The 20,367-nt window shown below is 38.4% G+C and overlaps 1 protein-coding gene across 2 annotated transcripts; it reads left to right on the top strand.

The window, feature by feature from the left end:
• The first annotated feature begins 1,254 nt into the window (after positions 1-1,254).
• On the top strand, positions 1,255-16,218 carry SLC7A9 (solute carrier family 7 member 9). Of its 2 annotated transcripts, none has more exons than XM_083870379.1 (12): positions 1,255-1,381; positions 2,711-2,782; positions 3,733-3,975; positions 4,521-4,646; positions 4,987-5,086; positions 6,459-6,503; positions 6,854-6,977; positions 8,705-8,808; positions 9,601-9,697; positions 14,208-14,357; positions 14,895-15,069; positions 15,997-16,218. In XM_083870379.1, exons 3-12 carry the CDS (start codon positions 3,762-3,764, stop codon positions 16,059-16,061), a joined length of 1,200 nt encoding a protein of 399 aa, XP_083726505.1. In that variant the 5' UTR covers positions 1,255-1,381; positions 2,711-2,782; positions 3,733-3,761; the 3' UTR covers positions 16,062-16,218. The 2 variants fall into 2 exon arrangements, with proteins under 2 accessions (XP_083726505.1, XP_083726504.1); XM_083870378.1 differs by having other exon boundaries at positions 2,635-2,782.
• The last annotated feature ends 4,149 nt before the right edge of the window (positions 16,219-20,367 follow it).

Genomic DNA, 20,367 nt, shown 5'->3' with positions numbered 1-20,367 from the left:
ACATCTAAGAGGAGAAATACACTTGACAAGGATTCCTGGACCCGATTAACACCGAGCAAATATAAATAAATAAGGTAAGTGAAAGCAAGAATTGCTGACGATAACGATGGAAACAGTCGAAATACAGGACTTTAAAAGAGAGACACAGAGTTGGGCACAAAGCTACAATGAAGTTCAGTCACTCAAGCCCTGCATTCTTCATGAGTGCAGTTTTCTATCATAGGTTTAATCTTAAAAGTTGGATTCATTATGATTCTTTAAAAAAATCTTTAATTCAAAAGATAAGGTTGATGTCTTTGTAGCCTAAATGTTTCTGAAGACCAACAGTACTGAGATAGGTGTTCTGTCAATGTAAAATGCTGCAGTCTCTGCAGCCAGTTACTACTTAATTTACGAAAGAACCCAAACTTATCTTGCGGCTTCCAGAGTTGCCATCTGTATAAAAGCATAAAGATCTTCAGCATTCAAATTCAAGTACTTATATTTGTAGAATCTTAGGAGAGAAGAGACTTTTCACTAAATCTGCTTTAGAGACGCAGGACCTAACCCGATCAATTTCCTTCACTGTCTCAGGTTGAATTTTAGACCAATACTAGGGGAAACAAGCAAAATCCTCACCGAAAAAAAAAAATCTTAAATCTTAGTTTAAATTTGAAAACAAACTCTTTACATTCCAGTTCGAAAAAGGACAAAACATTGAGTGGAAGACACTCACGCTGAATCAACACAGAGAAGATTGGTGACTCTTTCTGAGGCAAAGAGCTGCTAAATAGATAATTACAGCAGCCCACACTCTGTTCAGCACGTCTCCAAGGAACTAAGGCAAGGCCTAATTTAATGAAGAATGGAAAGAAAGTCTCCTAGATAAGAAGAAAACAGACTAGCTTTTGGGAAGAAGATAAAATCTGTCTGGACTCCTGGAGGAATTCAAAGGAAGGACTGGCTGTAAAAGCTTGATTGTTCCAGTAAGGATCCTCGAAACTGAACACACAAGACAGACATTCACTGGCCAGGTGGGTGTAATCAAAATCCACAGCGAGGCAGACGGATGAGTTGAGGTTGACACAACTTCTCTTTATTTTCTTCTCTGAGTAAGTAATTCGATGGAAGTCCTTTGCCTATGAGCGAGTGTGTCCGTGTGTCTGTTTTGTGGTAATATTTACCTATACTGTTGTGTACCCGCATATTAATGTTGCCGAATTCAAGCAACATTAATATACTAGAGTAAGATTTTGGTTTTATTTCCTTAGAAACTTCAACAAGAAAAACAAATGGCTGAAGAAAGCTTGAGGAGAAGAAAAGGAGAGGACAAAGGAGAGGACAGACAATCCATTCAGAGTCATGAACCCCAAACGATGAAACGATGAACCTACAAAAGCAGGCAAACCTTTTTTTTTTTTTTTTTTTTTTTTTTTTTTTTTTTTTTTTTTTTTTTTTTTTTTTTCTTCCCCTCTTTGGTCCGTGTGTGAGGGGTTGGCAGAGGGAGGCAGAAGGGGATATTTGTGCATATGCATCAGCGTACAAAACCCACTCCTGTGTCCCCGTTTAGCAAAAATATGCTAATATCTCAACAATGAGGTTGGTTTATATTTTCAGAAACTGCTAATTGCTAAAGTTAATTAGCTTTGATAGAAAGAGATTAAAACCCCAAGAATATGTCGTTGGAGTTATCAGATACAAAAAAATTCAAATACTTAATCTAAGTTGATCAGCTGAGGCATTTCATAAACGTTTGTTCCACATGTACTTTTCAAAAGGTGTAGTGGGTTGTCCAGCTCATTTTTTCTGAAAGTTTGTTAGTGTTTGTAGCCAGGAAACAGGCACTGGTACTTGAAGACAAGTGAAAATCTGTCTCTAGAAAATTGCAGACGTTTAGAAAACAGTTGTGTCACTTCCTCTCAGGAGGGGGTGGCATTTCTCTTAAAATTAATTTAAATAGCTTGGAAAAAAGATTGTCTATGTGGTTTTAGTTTGGTGCCAAGACTGCAAAAATACTGATGTTATTAGAGGAGCCATAGCTATCAGAAAATAGTAGCCCATTCCACTTGTTTTAGTAATACATGCCTCAATTTCCATTGTCTCAGGTAATATTGTAGGTCACTACGAATTTAGGAGAACATGATCTTATCACCACCCAGTGGTATCAACACAATTCCCAGGCACAACTATTTAAAGGAAGGAAAAGAAAGCAGCTGCTCAAAAACAACAACAAAACCCCATAAAGCAACCCTCATCCATGAAAGACAATTTCTGAATCTTGGAAAATTCAGAATTCATCAAGTGCTTGTAAAAGCATGTCCTTGCTTAATCAGAGAGGAAAGGGCAAATTCACCTATTCAAGGTTATATGTGAGACTCATATATTCCAAGGGACAGTTTAAAAAAGGAAATAGGCAGGCAAAACACAAATAGATGCACTTTTGGAAACAGCAGGAGTACACCACAGAGTACATACAGATCTTGGAAAGAAGAGTGAAACTTTGCAAAATTGTTTAATATATTTCTTTATGGAACTTGTATATTGAAAGCCAATAAAAATAAGTTAGTAATGACAATTACTGTAGTCCTATGATTTTGAGAAGTAATTGGTGAATTACTAGAAATTGCTTACAAAAGCATCTCATTTTATTTCAAGGTGGGCCTCATTAGTGGAATCTGTATGATTGTTGGTACAATTATTGGCTCAGGTATCTTCATTTCTCCAAAATCAGTGCTTGGCAATGTTGGAGCTGTGGGTCCTTGTTTAACCATCTGGGCAGCCTGTGGAGTTCTGGCAACTTTAGGTAAAGGACTCAACAAAGAATCTGAATCTTCGCATTAAGTCTTTGTATCTGCTGTTTCTGCATACTACTCTTGTTTCACAAATTAGCTAATAGCTAATTTTTAACCTAAACCAAAATCAACTAAATCCTGCTGTTTCTATGCATACCAGTATTAAATCATAAATTTAAAATTGGGTGTTTATGGAAGGCAAATTAAGTTTTAAAATTGTAAATCACACTCAGTTTATTTTGGAAGAAAGTTTTAGTTTTTCCTGCTTCATCCATTGACTCTTATAAAGAGAACACTCTTCTACTTAAATAGCTGGCAATATGTGAAATTTACTGGTAGTGAGTTAGGTACTTTCTGCCAGCTTTCTATTTCAGTAATTCTAATTCTATTATCTGAAATTTTAGCACTAAGCACCTCAAAATATTTCAAGAAGTAAAACAAATTTTTGAGCATGGTGTCAAGTGGGGCAACATACAAGCAAAACCTTAGTTTGAGATGCCACATACAGAAATAGAAAAGGAAGTATCACTGTACTTTAATGTTGAGCTTAGCAGCCATTTTATTTCAAAATTGTGCAAAAAGTCTGTTTTTTCAAGGTTCCAAAAGGTATATCAGCCAGTGCAGTTCTCACTTAAATGCTTCTTATAGTGTTCATTTCTTAATCAGAAATGGAATGAAATCAAATTGTGTGTTTATATTGGTTTTGGTGAAGTCTTAGATATCAATGGTAGTAATTTTTAGACTGCATCTGAATAATTTCAAGGCATTTTTTCAATTGATCACAAGTAGCTAAAATTTTTATTTTGCATATACAGTAAAATATACAGAAACATGAAGAGGGTAATGATGCACTGTATTGATCAATTTACTTAACCTTTCTACCTATTAAAAGGTGATCATCTGTTCAAGCAGTCCCAGGTTCAAAAGTGTATGAACTAAACCTGCTTTTCTTGTTATTCAGGTGCGCTTTGTTTTGCTGAGCTTGGTACAATGATCACAAAGTCTGGGGGAGAATATCCTTACCTTATGGAGGCATTTGGCCCAATTCCAGCATTTTTGTTTTCTTGGACAAGCTTATTGGTCACAAAACCCAGCTCATTTGCAATCATCTGTCTCAGCTTTGCAAAATACGCATCAGCCCCTTTTTATCCAGGTTGTGATCCCCCCCCAGCTGTCATCAAGTGTCTTGCAGCAGCTGCTATTGGTAAGAGTCACACTTTTTAAGGCAGAAAAGATCCAAAATTGCATGCTGACTTGTGTCTGGCCTCATCAATAAGTGCGCTTCAGTACCTTGAAACTTCCTTAAGTTCATATTCACAGAAGCAGAATCTTTAAGACACAGTCCAGTGAGTCCTTCCCACAATAACTAATTAAACAGCATAAAAAGGATGGGTTTAAAAATGGGTTTTGTCTGATTTTTTTTTTTATTCTTCATTAAGATAGATACGGCTGTACAATGAATGCTTATCTCTAGCAGAAAAGGGAGAAAAAAAGTGGGGAAATACTATTTCTTTATTATCAGAATGCTGTGCAACTTCAAAATAGTTTTTGCTCAAGGTACTATCAAAATCTAATTCATAAATCTGTTTTTCATCACTATTTTATAAGTTATCCAAACACAGGAAGTAAAACCTGTATATAATATAAACAAAAAGTGTGACAGAAAAGCAGTACAGTGCTAAGTGGAGGGACAACTTTTCTTTAAATTCTGACAAACGATGCAAACATTTATAATTTGATTTCTTTTAGTGGTAATTACACTTGTGAATTCATTGAGTGTGAAGCTGGGACGTTACCTCCAGAATTTTCTTACGGCTGCTAAAATGATTATTGTCACAATCATTATTGTAAGTGGAATTGTTCTCCTTGCACAAGGTAATAAAATATATGTTATTTGAAAATTTTGTTTTAGCTTTTGCTATGATCTTTAAAAAATTGCCCACTGACAGAAGTGACACAGTAATAAGGCACAGTCCTGAATCTCTTCACTCAGGGTTTTAGTTCTGCATCTCTTGGGAATTATGGTATTTTCTTTTAGGGCAGGGGGATAGTTGGAAAATGCAACACTACAGATCAATGAATACAAAAGGGTATTAATTAATTTTATCAGTGAAAAGTTTCAAAACATGAGACATATGTTGGAATGTTTTTTCATCTGGTGGGGATTACAAGAATTCATTTTGACACTAATCAGTAATCTTCCTCATATTTGCAGGAAAAACTGACAACTTCAAAGATTCTTTCAAGGACAGTAAAATTTCTGTTGGCTCTATCAGTTTGGCATTTTATAATGGACTCTGGGCATATGATGGATGGTAAGGAATCTTTATTAGCCTTAACAGTTACAGTTTAACAGCCTTTAACTGGTTTACTCTCTCTCTGTAGAATGCTCTGAAGAAGTTAACAACTGATTCGTTATTAAGAATGTCTTGATGAATTCTGGAAAAATAACACTAGTTTGGTTAAAAAAACCCCAGAACTTCATCCTCTTTTAGTTGCTGTTTATTAAGGAAAGAAAATATTTTAGATCCCAAAAGGACTACTACTACTGCTTTGCTGCTGAAGGAGCTTAGATATTGTAATAATGAAGAGAACATAATAGAGTTTAATTCCATTGTGTTAGACAAAATAGCTTTCCCTGCAGGTTACACCATCAAATTCCACTTCTTGTGAAATATGTAGTGATGTTTGATTAGTACAGGAGAACATAAAAAGGAACACTGTGTCAGAAATTATAAGGTTCAACTTGCAGATTTTTTCATAGGGTATGTCAGTTGGCATAGAGTTCTGTTGGCACAAATCCATTGTTATTCTTAAATGTACAAACTGCACAAGTCTACATATCGGTCAGTACTTTGGAAGTAAATAAGAATACAATCTTGGTCTACCACACAGCAATTCCCATTTAAAAGCTTTTGAAATGAAATTTATTTTAAATAGATTATTTTTTAAAGTTCTGTTTGCGAGCTTGAGTATCTCAGCTCAGGCATGTAAATCTGCTAATTCAGGCATTTATATGGACTTTTTAAGTGGGCATAGAAGCTGATCCCTAAATAATTATTTCTTTATGTAACCACCAGGTGCTAACATTTGAAAATTTGCCTTTGAACTGTAAATACTAACTCTTCAGATTTTCAGAGTGGATGAATATTAAAAACCTCGTTTCGATTGGTCTACATGCTCTAGCAAAAAATGAGTATTTGGAAATTGTAATTCAGATAGGTACAATCCTTAAAAAGGTTTTCCTGCCTGTTTTCTAAAGACAGTATGATTTACAGAACACCAGCAGACTTGCTTTGCTCTTTGTCCTCAGCACACTTGTGCTTTTATATGAAAAGACTCAGATTCTGCAAAGCTTGAAGTTGAAAGGCAATCTTGTAAAGATCAAACAAATTTCTGTTTGAGTATTCTGGGATATTTTATCCAAGATTTAGAGTCTCAGAGATACTAGAGATAATGAGTACTGAGAAAGAGATAATGAATCAAGAGGCTGACTTTTGAATAAGAAGCTCACATAGGTTTTGTCCTGTAGTTTTCCCACATAAAAGATTGGTTTTACTTTTTTTTTTCTTTTTTTAAACTGAAAAGATTAAAAAAAATAACAGAAGAAATAGCATCTCACCTCATAGTATAGTCATATTTAAACACCTGACTTCTAAAACACTCTCTGACTGTTTTTCCTTCCAGGAATCAACTCAATTACATCACAGAAGAACTTAAAAATCCTTACAGGTAAAACTATGAAGAAAAGCAGTGTTTTTAGTGGCAAAAAATCAAACACTATGTACTTTTCTATAAGCAAGCATATATTTTGGGTTGTTTTTAAAAGCACTAATATTCTATTATTCAAGGTTTGAGCACTAACAGACAAAGCTAATTACCCTGCATTACAGGGTTTGTATCTCTGCATAATTTGTATTTTTCCTTTTTTATAATCCTGATTTCCATAGCTCTGTAGTAAAAAAAACCCCAGTAAATACACCTAAAGATCATGTCATGAAAAGTAACAATCCACAGTTTACTATGACAACTGTTCCAGTGATACAGCAATTCTGATGGGGTCTTACTTCTCCATTCTTTAGAAATCTACCACTGTCTATAATTATTGGAATCCCCCTGGTTACGGTTTGTTACGTTCTGATAAACGTTGCCTATTTCACCGTAATGTCTTCAACAGAACTCCTGCAGTCCCCAGCAGTTGCTGTGGTAAGCTTCTTAATTTTGTATTTAGAATATCTTAAGAAGGCTGTGTGCATTAAACTAATGTAAGTCCTTGTGTTCCATTAGTTTTTTGTAAGATAAAATTAATTCTAGTCTAAGCTGTTAATGCCACCTTTCCCCCCATTATCTACTATCATTTCTTAATCTAAAATTTCAGTAATGCCTGTTAAAGAGGACTTCTGTAATATCTAAATGGGAATAAAAGAAAGAAGAAAAAGTAATGCAGTCTTCAGTGAATATTTTGTAAACATTGCTGGTCAGAGGGTGAGTGCTTTCCATAGGCATAAAAAAGATGGAAAGAGAAATAACAACTGACAGTTGCTCTGCCATTTTCAGTGTTTCCAGTATTTTTGAGAAAGAAGCTTGTGCCAAATGACAGTAGATCAAAGTTTGTTGTTATGGAGATAACAGCAAATAGTCCATCATTCACTTCCACCTTATTCTTTTTAGGCCTTTTTCCTTAACAAATTTGGAAGACATTATTTTTACATTTTTGCAGAACATACTCTTAGAGGTAAAATTAGAAATTATGCAAGTGTCTGAAACCATAAAAAATACATCTGCCCCTTCAGTTCCACTCAGCAAATTTTCCGTGTCTCCGAAACAACTGTTGAGTTCCTGCAACAATTTTCCTAATGCTAATTTTTGGGGAAAAGAAACGGTATGTGACAAACATTTAAATTTGTAGTCTAGCACAGTGAAGAAGTACAATAATGTCAAAATGCTTACATTTTTTTTTTTAAATAAAAGCTTTTAAAATTTAGATTTTCTGTGCATTTCAGCAGCTTGTCTGCACCAGAAGGTACAGCATGGAATGTATGAAGTTAAATCTCGTATAAGAACTAGTCCTCTTCAATGCACCCTTAAACTTTCAATCTGAACAACACATATCAACTAGCACTGAACTGATCAGACTAAATTAACAAAATCTCAGAACTGGCACTGAGCAGAGGCAGCACAACAGAAGGAGTGCACTGTGCAGAGAGGTCCATACAGCTGTAAGGACCCTTTGAGCATCCTACTTCTGGGCAAAGAAACATCACTGATGTCAGACTTGTGCAAAACCAAAGATCTTTATGCCTGACTTACTAAAAAAACCCAACCAAACAACTAAAACCCTAAACCTACCTGTCAAAAACATTTAAATTCAAATTAATTTGCTCTTGGTCAATGTACCTACATGAGATCTACAGCAACAAGTAACATGCCATGCCACAGGTGAAAACTCAAATGTAGTGAAGGACCAGAGGGAGTTTGTCTTGTACTCTTTTGCCCCAAGGCTCAGGCTGTCATGCTGTCACTACTAATGTTACTCCTTCTAGAGAGGCTGAAGACAGCTTGTTGTATGGACAGTGCTCTGCAGCAATGCCATCTCCTTTCCTTCCTTCTGTCTTTGCAGATTCATCCCAAACCAGATGTCTTTAACAGAATTTAAATTCTGTGTAGTTTTTACATCTGTCTTCCAATGTTTCCTACAATGTTGCATCTTAAACATCATGACAATAAATACTCCATTTTATAGTAGTCAATGAAGTAATCCAGGTCTTTATTTGGCATAGCATTCTTTAATAACTACAAAATATACAACATGATTTTGTTTTTAACATAGCTTACATCCTTTTATTTTACCTACAAAGAGGCTCTAACATGACTGAAAATATTAAATGGTAGTTCAAATGACAGAAGTGATTAATTTTAATCCCATATCCCAGACATTTGGAGATAGAGTCCTTTATCCAGCCGCTTGGATAGTTCCTCTCTTCGTGGCATTTTCAACACTTGGATCTGCCAATGGCACCTGTTTTACTGCAGGCAGGTAAGTCCCTATTCTAAATATTTTCAAATAAAATGTTTTGAAGGATGGAAAAATTTATATACATGTATCTACAGACATAAGGACATTCTTCTGATCCACATTATACAAAATGTAATTTAAGATTGCCTGTAAATCTAGCTGTATTGTTTAACTTTCAAAAATAAGCAGTGGCTATTCAGGTTTGAAAAAATTAGAAAACATGGTCTCTGCCTAATTCAATGAAGGTATACCACTATAGCACAAAAGGTTTTTTTCATGTCTCATCAATTTTAAAGCTGAGAATTAAACAGTTAAAAGTTACCAGTAAAAACATGACTACACAAGTAAAGGTAACTGAGAAACTATTCCTTTCTATTAGTTGTTCTGTGCTTCCATTTACTATTTAAAATATTTTAAAATTTCAAAAGCATCTGAATACAATGTGACTGTAAAGACCATTTTTTTGACAAAAGCTTCATAGCTTTTTGCTATGAAACGCATGAAAAAGGAAATATTTAATTAAAAGGGACACTAGTTAACATTTCCCAAAATAATTTTCAATTACATGTACAAAATAATGATTCTGAAATGAGTTTCACGTGTATTATTTTAGTAGCGATTCAGAATTTGTTTTAGCTCACTGCTTTAATACTGGTTATTTAATTTCTCTTATTTTAAACTGCTAAAACACTCTTTAAATCCCAATGCATATCAAAGAAAATTCTGATGAAATTAGTTGGATGTCTGTTTTTAGTTACAGCATTTAAAATCTAGGCCCAAACTAACTACATTGCCTTGTTTTTGTTTTGTCAGGCTTGTTTATGTTGCAGGTCGTGAAGGGCACATGCTAAAAGTTCTCTCTTACATTAATGTTAAGCGCTTAACACCAGCACCTGCTCTCATGTTTTACGTAAGTATAAATTCTACGTACAAAATAATTATCACCAAAAATTCTGCAGTAATACATACTTTCACAGCTTCTTACAAGCAGTTTTGACATAAATCTTTAACTATCTAGATAAGAAAATTGCTAAATACATTTTGGAAAAAAGACTACATAAAAGCCCCAACTCCTCTAATTTGAACATATTCATTCCAGAACTGGATTTTAAAAATCAAAATGGTTAAGAATCAATGGCATGAAAACAAAAACTTAAATGACTGGTTAGTATTAGGGAATCCTTTCACAGGATGCTTGCAAGCAAGCTATCAGTACCCTCTTTCCTCCATGTAGGAATATTTCCTCCATGTAGATAAATTACATCTCACTAAAAAAAAAATCCAGTCAGTAAACACGTTTAAGAATAAATCTAGAACATCTTGTTATTTTTATTTTACTCATTTATCTTCAAGGCAAAAAAAAATATATATAATCCTGCCAGGAAAAATAATCCGCAAACACCAGCGATTTATGTCCAAAAAGGAGACAGAGGACTCCTGTAACTTTATTCAAATAAAGGGAGAAGCCATGAGGTATTTCCCATGGGGTCTCTCAAATTATTAGAGTATGCAGCTTCCTTTTTATCCTAATTTCCTGGCTGCTTGTCCCACTCTTTCCCAATTGCCTGAGGTACTTGAGAGGTACAGACTTCCCGCATCACCTAATACAGACTTCCTTTCTAATGTGTACTTCCCCATCTTTTTTCTTTTTCCTTGTGTGTCTTTTCTTTTCTGTAAATCCAGGGATTTAGCACAGTCTTGAGTGAGTAACAGTCTCTGTCATTTAGTGGAATTCCTATGGAATTTATAGTTCCCCCATTGCTTCTTTCACCTCTCCCTCTCTGGCCTTATCTACCATCAGCCCCACAGTTTGTTTGTAAAGACACCTCCTTCTCATTCTTTCAATCCCTCCTGATTTTCTCAATAGTTACCTTTACAAACTTTAGTTATCATTGACTTAACTTCCTGTTCCTGGGTCCTTTTTGGTTTTGCAATTATTTGCAGCGACATAATTTTCTGTCCTTTGTAGCCATTTCTGGATCTGTAGGCATGGCTACCACATGCATCCCCTTGATTACACGTTGAATAAGTTGCACTAAGCAAGGGATCATACATGATAAAAAGATTAGAACTGGTATAGCACACAAGAGGAAAAAAAGCATTCATTTAACCTGTAGTCCACTAGGTGACCACAAAAACATGCACCATTCCCATCCTTTTCACATTTGGAGTGGTACATGAACTAACTTTCTTATACTTTTTGTTATTTGTTTCACCATTTTCCATTGTCATCTATTTGCAAACAGCAGTTAGAGTAATTTAATTTTCCACATGCTGCCCCTTCTGCTAACAGATAATCTAATACCATCTGATGTCGAGATATTTAATTCCTCATCTGAGTGGATTGGTCAGCAAGGAGGTCAAGAGCTGTAGCTGTCTTGGTTATTATTTCAAAGACAGCTTGTAACTTAATTATCCAGTTTAAATTATAAATAGGTTCTCTGGCACCTGATAAAAATTCATTAGGATCCCACGTGTCTGGTCCATAGTGTTTGTATGATTCCCTTAGGTGGCCATTCATCTTTTCTCCACTTTTGGGTGCTCCCTCCAGCCAGGGATGCATCAACTGACTGCTTCTCTTTAAGCCTGTACCTTGATTCTTGAATGATTTCTCTGAAGCTGTGGTAGCAAAGAGAACAATGGCTTAATATATCTTACATAACATTTTAACCGGTTTGGAGGTAACCTACAACAAGCATGTTGGCCGCAAATCCAATAATGCCCTTTCAAAGCCCAGGTCCCGTTGGCAAAGGGGTCCTCTCAGTTTTCATCATCAGTTGGTGGGTCAAAATACAGCTTGTTTCCTGGGCCTAAAGGTCCTTCAACAATAATTGCCCCACCACAAGAATCACAATATTTGCATTTTCAATCTCCCAATGAGATTTCCACCTACAGTTACATACCAGATCTGTTTTGTTGGATCTGGACCAAAACTTATTAAAAGGGTTTGAATTCTGATGTTGCCACTTCTACTGATAGTCATGGACAACATGTGTCCTTGTGGAATTGTCTCGGGGGCAGTTTAAAAATAAGTGGTAAAAACCCCCTGTCCTTCCCCACTGCTTTACAGCCTTCAAAATCCCTCTGGTAAGGTAGGAACACCTTACCCAACTACCATTACTGAGCTTGGCTCGTGTGTTTGTTGACTCAAACACATTGAGTCATGTCTTTGACTCCACCTGCCTCAATATGTAGAACAATCATAAGGAGGGCAGTTGGGGGTCCAACAATCTAAACCCAAAGATAAAGTCCAGTCACAAACACTTTTTTCCCCCATGTATATGCCTGCTGTATACACAACAATAAATACTTCTTTCAGAAAACTGAAGCCACCATGGACTTCCTTCCTCACCCCCAAATCCTGTTCTATTATGGCCCTCACTTAGGGTGTTGACCCACCATTTAGGTTCAACTGGGCTGGCCACCCATGGCCACTCTTCAGATCCTCCTGCCCCTCTGCAGACCCAACAATTGCTAAGGTTAAAGGGTTTTGCTACTTCTCCTAGAACTAAAAAACAATTCTCTCACCACTGGCCCAAACCTAACTGACAATTTAAAGGTAAGATTATTAAGAGAAACATTCTAGTGGTGTAATCTGATTTCCTAATCTTATTCTTATGTTGTCTTCTGCACCACCTGTGGCAAGTGAAGGTACAGAAACAGCTTAACATAAAGAACACAGTGACAGTGAGTATTAGCCCCCCAGTGAGGGGAGATCCTAAAGGAGGGATGCCCATACAGAATATTTCAGTAGGCAGGCTGTGGGTGGGCACATGAGGCTTCCCTCAGTGTCGATGCACCAGGTGCTGCTCTAGTCCACTCCTGAAGAGTGTCATTCATGGCCTCCTGTCCTTCCCCTTCAGTTGAGATGTCCAAATCTCTGGGGCCTCAGAGACCTTGACCCAAGTGTGGTGGGTCCACCTGTGTTCAGCTGTCCTGGAGGCTGTTTATGTGGTCAATAACACTTGGAAAGATCCATGCCACTTAGCCACCAGTGGTGCGTCTTTCCACTCCTTAACCAGGAATAAATCCCCTGGCTGGATGTTATGAAAAGCTAAGTTCAAAGGGAGGGTCTGTGCCAGCTGAGCTTCTTGTTGAAGAGATTTCACAAAAGGCAGTATCCATGCCACATATTGTTTTAAATATTCATCACTTATTTCCAGCCCCCCACTAGGTTGAGAATTAGAAGGGTAAGGAATTCCAAACATCAGTTTAAAGGAAGATAACTGGAAATCTCTTCTGGGTTCCAGACGCTTATTTTTCCACTCTTCATCTTTCTGTACCTCTTTCCTTATATCAGGCCAGGCCTCAGTAACTAATTGTACCTTCAGCAACGTGTCAAAGGCTGGTCCCTCAGGATCCATCCCCCCGTGCTTCTGCAAGGCCTCTCTAATCCTCTCCAGCCAATGAGAGGGGCTTTCACACTTTTCCTCTTCTAATGACATAGCCTTAGCTGTGCTGTTAGTTCTGGGAGATGCTGATTTGGTTTCCCTAATCAAATATGCACAGTAACCATGGAGGTGAGCCAGATTGGCCTGATTATTTGGGTCCCACTGGGGGTCCACTTGGGGGATGGCATCATCCACTGCAGGTGCATTGGGTCCAGCCCTCGCAGCTGCTCGTGGATGCTCATCCTCCCACAGCTGCCAAGCTTTCTGCAAAATCATTCATTTCTCTTATGACCCAAACAAAATCCCCAAAAGAAAACCCCAGTCCTTCCATGTATGTCCCAAATATACCTCTATCTTTTCTCCCACCCCTTTGGGATCATCCAAATATGGGAGTAATTTCTTTTTCAACCCTTTTGTATCCTGGGTAGTAAGTGGTGCAACTACAAACCCAAACCTTGCCCCTTGACCCTCCCCCTTTTTTCTTTTTCGCTTTTCCTTTCCCTAATCCTTATCCTTTTTTTTTTTTTTTCTTTGTGTCTCTATTCCTTTTCTCTAAATCCAGAGATTTAGCACAGTCTCAAGTGAGTAACAGTCAGTGTCCATTATTGGAATTCCTATGGAATTTATGGTTTCCCCCATTGCTTCTTTCACCTCTCCCTATCTGGCCTTATCTACCATCAGCCCCACAGTTTGTTTGTAAAGACACCTCCGTCTCATTCCTTTCAATCCCAGTAACATTAAAACCCTAAAAATATGTTTTTATCTTCAAGATATTCAGTCAACAATAAAAGAGATTAATGCATAAAAATTATAAGCATTTTGACTTTAAATGGAATTAAGATTGCACACAAAAATAACCACGTTGGCAGGACATAGTCACAACCTTTAAAGGTGCTGCAATATACACCCAAATGTTTAAGCAAAGCATTCACAGTTCATACGCTGGAACACTACACATTCAACTGTATTGAAACAAAAGTATAATTCAGTGTTCTTCTATAACAGACTAATTTTTGTTTTTGTTTTTAGGGGGTCATTACTATTATTTATATTATTCCTGGTGACATTGATACGCTCATCAACTATTTTAGTTTTGCAGTCTGGATATTTTATGGTTTAACTGTATTTGCACTAATTGCTATGAGGTTTACAAGGAAGGAAGTCAGGAGACCTATCACGGTAAGTTCTGTATGGCTTTTCCTCTATTCCATAGATGCTGTAGCATGAATTCACATTAAGTGTCTGGGCAGTATCCTTGTTTTTTACTCCTCTTACCTGAAATCTCACCATTTAATAGCAGATCTGCACTAGGACTAAGCTCATAAAGACTGGGAAAAGATTTCAGAATGTAAATTTTCACTTGCACAAACCACAGGGCACAAGCCAAATTTTCAGAGATGGGTAATTGCAGTCAGCAGACTAGCATTGAAAGAATATCCAAAATAAGACCCCAGGTCATTGCATATAAGTCAGTTCCCACATTTATTAAAATGCAAGCTTATACACTGCAAATTGAAATATTCACTAAGAGATCTTAGTGAATAATTTGGAAGAAGAGTTTTCCCTATCCATATTTCTCCTACTCCTTCAATTCTGATTCCAGAACATTTTAAAGTAAAAAAATGCATAAGGCAATCAAAATATTCTTTCATACAGGCAACTCCTGTAAGAACAGCTAAAGAATGAAGAAGTTATTTTATTCTTTGTATTTTGCAGGTACCCATCATCATTCCTGTCATAGTGACACTGATTGCAATTATACTGGTATTGGCACCAATCATCACTACACCTGAACTGGCCTATTTGTACTGTGCTTTATTTATACTTAGTGGACTTATTGCTTATCTGCTTTTTGTTCATTTAAAATTCAGCTGGGCACAAAAAATATCAAGTAAGTATACCTCGGGTAGCCAGCTCCAAACTCAACAGAACATTTGCTAAACTTGAGATTAATTAGTATAATAAAGCTCACTATCTGGTCAATCCCTTTTAAAGCCTGTGAGCACAATGTGGAGGGAAGCAATTTTCCTAGGGAACTCTACTGAACACTGTATTTTACTCCTTCCAGTTGAAAAAAATGATGTTTGACTTGAGGAAAAATTAAACTAAATTCACAAAAAACAACACGTCACTGCAGTAGCACAAAGAAACAGAACTAGTTAATCTGTAAAGTTAATTTTTTGAATTATTTGTATTTCAAAACATTAACGATTAACTAAAGATTAGCAGACACAAATTCTTATTCCACCAAACACTGGGCTTTTTTGCCTTTTTATTAATTTTATTATTTTTAAAATTAATTTTACTGTCCTTACTAAAGAAAATGTTAACAGCATTGAGATAAAAAAAATAATCCCAGGGCTGAGTACAGTGAAAGCTTCAAGAACCCAGCATGATCATTTATGAACTGATTGCATAGTCCTTAAAGAAACTCTGATATTATCTCAGGTAAAACAGGATACACAGGTATTTCTAAGAGGCTGATTGGAATTAGCTGAATACGACAGCATTAGTAGCTATGCAGACATTAAAAAAAATCCATCATCTGTCTCTCTTGTCCCCAGGACTATTAATTATAATGTAATAATTATAATTATAATTATGTAATTGGAAGCATTGTACTCTAATGTAAGTTTGGAAATTTGGAATGCTGTAGCTTGGATCTTAAGACTGTTTATTCCTCACCCTTTATTTTTCATTTTGAAATAGGAATACAAATAAACAACTATGCAGCAGGATAGTTTTCTCCCTTAGAAAAATATTTTGGATTGAAATATTGTTCTCTTATAAAGCCTCTAACAGTAAATCTTTTCCTCAGAGCCTATCACGATGCACCTCCAGATGCTTTTGGAAGTTGTTCCAGAAGAGGAAGTTCCAGAATGAAGTTTTTTATACCCACCAGGTTGTTTTTAAGTGGTGTACTAGTTTGGCACACATATATACTTTCCTAAATTGTTATGTTTGTACTGGTGTACTAGTTTTGCAACACTTTAGTACTTCAATGCATCAAATATATATAATAAAAGATTCCTAAGCCAGACTATAGTGTCCAGCAAAGCTGGTTTCATTGTTTGTTAATAAGCTATGGTGTCTTGTTTCTTGAATTAAAATTTTTAGCAAAGATGTGTTTTAATATCTTTACAAACAATCTCCATGAGTGAAGGTGTGGGTGTTAACCTCTTTGAAATGTCTCTGCCAACTTCAAGCCACAGGTTTGTTACAGAACCCAGACAGTTTGACTCCTGAAACAGACAAAGGGGCTGCACAAGCCTGAGTTTCTGAACTTTCAGGGAAAATGCCAGGTTCAAGGGGGAATATGGAGTATGTGGTTTGGGAAGGCTGTACCTTCTGAGCACCTCAATAAAAGGAGATATGAAACCTCGAGACAGAAAACCCCATGGGCTGTGCCCTGGTGGCCTCTCTCCTGTTATTCAAATAAAGTTACAGGACTCCTCTGTCTCCTTTATGGACACTGGCTTTTCATAGCGTGATTTTTCCATAAAAAATCACTCAAAAAACCGTTTCAGATGACACAACTTAGCAGCAGCTCTGTCAAGATGCTTCTGATGAAAGAACAGCACAGCTCTTACAGCATCACAGAAAGGACAAAAATCATGTTACTGCCAGACTAGTTCTGTCCTTAGGTTCTTGGACCAAATACTAGCTATCAAAACATCAGTCTTTGAAGATGGACATTGCATCCTATAACTTTGGCCTCACGGAGAGACACTCAAGGTCTGCTGCCTTCAAAAAAGGTCATAGAACAAAAAAAGGCAGTGCTGAGCATCACTTTTCCTGTGCAGCTTTAAGCTGGACAACACATATTAGTGTTATGTTTTTTGATTTCAGCTGCATAGACCTTTACATTTTTGCTCTCTCACTGAGCCCAGATCCATAATCTTAATCTGGAAACAAAAGAGGAGTAAACATCTGCAGAGTTTCATATTCACTTTGAAGGACATCAGCAACACCATGCAAACCAGGGCTATGAGCTTCTTTCCCATTATGTACTCTCACATTCTTTAAATCATGCAGAGCTCCTGAGCCTAAACTAACCGTACCAAGCATAAATATTGGTCAGAAAAGGTGCTCACTCAGCAAACTGTTGCTGTCTCCACATTCAAATCTTATCATGAGAAGCAACACACCCCATGGAGTGATGCACTTTACCATCTGCTGCAGGTATCATCACAATCTTGCCAAGCCCAGCTTCAAAAATTGCTATGTCCAGCAATTGTGCCGTGTCCAAAGGTCCTGGAACTAAAAGTAAGGGCTGGCCTTCACTTTCCCCTTGCAGCTTGTGAAGTGCAGCACACACAGGTCTGTGCACTCTTCTCTCTGGACCCTCACACACTTTCATAGTCTAGTTACAAAACTCAGAACATTCAGCAGCTGGTCCCACAGAAGAAGTTCTAGGAGAGAGAGGCTGCACTACAATTCACTTTGGTTTTGCAGCCCGTAAACTGCACAGCCAGCAATGAGACGATTATTCCTTTCCCTTCCCCGCTGCGTGCAGGAGCACACACAGTCGGTCTCCACGGGCCGGGGTGCACAGGGGGCTCCTCCCCGCACTGCTCCCACACGAACGGGGCCAGAAAAGCGCTCGGCTTTTTCCAGGGCACTGTCAGAACTCACTAAAACAACCACACGATGCCGCTGCCGACCCGCAAAAGAAGGAAACGCTCCGAGGGCGGCTCGAAAACCACCCCGAGCGCAGAGCCAGGCTGGAAAAGTGCCTGCTCTCATATCTACTGTGCCAGCACAAAAAGATTTCGCTGATCTTCCCCTTTCAAGTGCATACTCTTCATTGCACCACACTCAAAGGGCAACACGAGCTCCTTTACCCTAACAAAGCTTTTCACTCGCAGAGTCTGCTAACAAGCCTGAAAACATCTGGCAAAAGAGGTGCCAGCTGAGAAAGCTCTCGCTGCCTACAATTTAAACTGAAGCCATGAAACTCCCAGAACACACCCTGCCATGGCACTTTCCTTCTCAGCTCTAGGTACCATCCTGAGCCTCAGTCTCACAGTCAGGATCTAAAGGGAACAGCACCAGGCACTGCTCACACACTAAATGTACAAAGCTCAAGAGCTTGGTGTCTGCATTCCCACTGACAGTTCCACAGCTCTAACCCAGAAAACTGCCTATTGTCAAAAGCCTTTAAACTCACTAAGTGAATTCACTATTGTGGGGGTCCAAACTTGCTCTCTTTGCCAAAGAAAGGAACTTGAAGCCCATCTCAAAAGAAATGGCAAGCCCTCCTCCAAATTACAAAAATACAGGGACTGATCTGGCACAAAGGTGCCAGAACACTGTTACTGGGCATTACCTGTCCAGGGCCTAGATCAGCTGCGCACCAAGACTGAGCATAGATGCTAACCTTATCCAAAAGAAGTGTGCTGCCAGGATTTTAGAAGGCCACCTCTGAAAAGTGGAAGCACTTGCTAAATTGAATCTTTCAGGAGACTGCCTTCCAAAGATGGATACTGCCTCCATAACTGTTCATATTGAAGCACTGCTTCCAAACCAAATATGCCAGGACAGAAAGTTGCTGCCTTCCTTGACCTCCACGAGGCAGCTTCTTATCTGCACCTCCAACACTGGGGCTACTTGCTTTCCTTCCCATGAAAATGCATTGCCACTCTCCTGCAGGATCTTACCCAGCCAAAGTTGCACACCACCTCCAGTATTGCATATGTCCAACAGCTGCTCCTACACAGAAGGCACCAGGACAAAAATTCTGGACTCTACCTCCCCATGGTACCTTAACATCTGCTCCAGCAACGCTGGCACTGTGTCCTTTGCTTCCCAAGGAAAGGCACTCCGAGTCACTCAACCTTGCCTTGTCTTCAGTACCATTCCTAGTTTTTCCTACCCTGCCCTTGTTGCTTCCCTTGATGGGCCAAAGTTTTAGTTTACAGTATATATTCTAGAGAGGACCTTGAATTCTCAAGACAGTGTAGGGTTTTTCTACCTCCAGCTGCGAGGCCTCTAGGTCGTTTGGTCTTCTGGCCTAACAGAATACCAGGACTACGCTAAGTCATCAGACTTAAGGAATTACAAGTATTAGTACTGAGGATACTCTTACAATTATGAGTACTGAGGATACATAAAAGATATATAAAGGAAAGGCAAAAAATCATCTTGGCATCAGCACCTGGTGAATCACATACTCTGGAAACATGTAGCCTCTCTCAAGCTCTAGGTACCAGCAGAGTCTTTCACTCTCACAGATACCAAAAAGCTTAAAACATCCAGCAGCTGCTTCCCTGCAAAAAGTCCCACAGCCAAAAGCCAGGCCTGGCCTTCACCTTCCCCTTGCAGCCTACAAACTCTTCCAGACATACAGGTGATTCTCAATTTCCTTCTCAGCCACATGGAAAAGCACATCCTCTCAGTGTCACTGAGTCCTTAGTGAAACCAAACAGTGGTTCCACTTCAAACAGTTCAGTGTGCCAGGACAGAAAGCTTTCACTGACCTGCCTCCTTGTCCCATGTGTCCATCTCCTTCTAGCACAGACAAACTGCTCCTGTTGAAACATGCTGATGCTACATGCTTTCCTCCTCAGCTATTTGCACCATCACATTCTGTGTCCTGTTTGCAGCCCGAATCTAAATTGAGAAGTTTCTGGCTACACCTTTTATGCACAGATGTGCTGGAGGAAGAGGTTTCTTGGACCTTGTCACTTCCATTCGGAAACATCCATTCACTCTGCAATCAAATGACAGCTTTCTTTGCTTTACATCCTGCAAACTTCACTCACACAATCTGGAGCTGTGTACTTCCTTCCTTTCTCAGTTGAAATCACCCATCCCCAGTCCTGAGACTTGCCTGAGGTGTCTATGGAAAATGCTCTATGGCCTCAGCCACTCTCAGGGGAGAATTGCATGGGTGCCCCTGGTGCTGGCCTGGCTGCATGTCCCTGGCTGCATGTCCCTGGCTGCATGGCCTTGGCTGCATGGCCTTGGCTGCATGGCTACTCGTGGTGATGGGATGGCTCATGGTGCCATGGCCTGGCAGGTCCCCTGCCACCCCTCCAAGGAGAGGAAGCAAAAGAGATTGTGCAGCTTCCTCTGCCCCCCTAAAAGCCAGGTTGTGTTAACTTAACACAATCATATTCAGAGCTTCCTGGATTTCTAGATTACTGTTGTTGTTTTCTTCCTGTCCTGTGTGTTTTTCATCATTCCT

This window comes from Zosterops lateralis (assembly GCF_965231275.1).
Source record: "Zosterops lateralis genome assembly, chromosome: 12".
Taxonomy (NCBI): domain Eukaryota; kingdom Metazoa; phylum Chordata; class Aves; order Passeriformes; family Zosteropidae; genus Zosterops; species Zosterops lateralis.
This window is presented reverse-complemented; position numbering and strand designations above follow the sequence as displayed.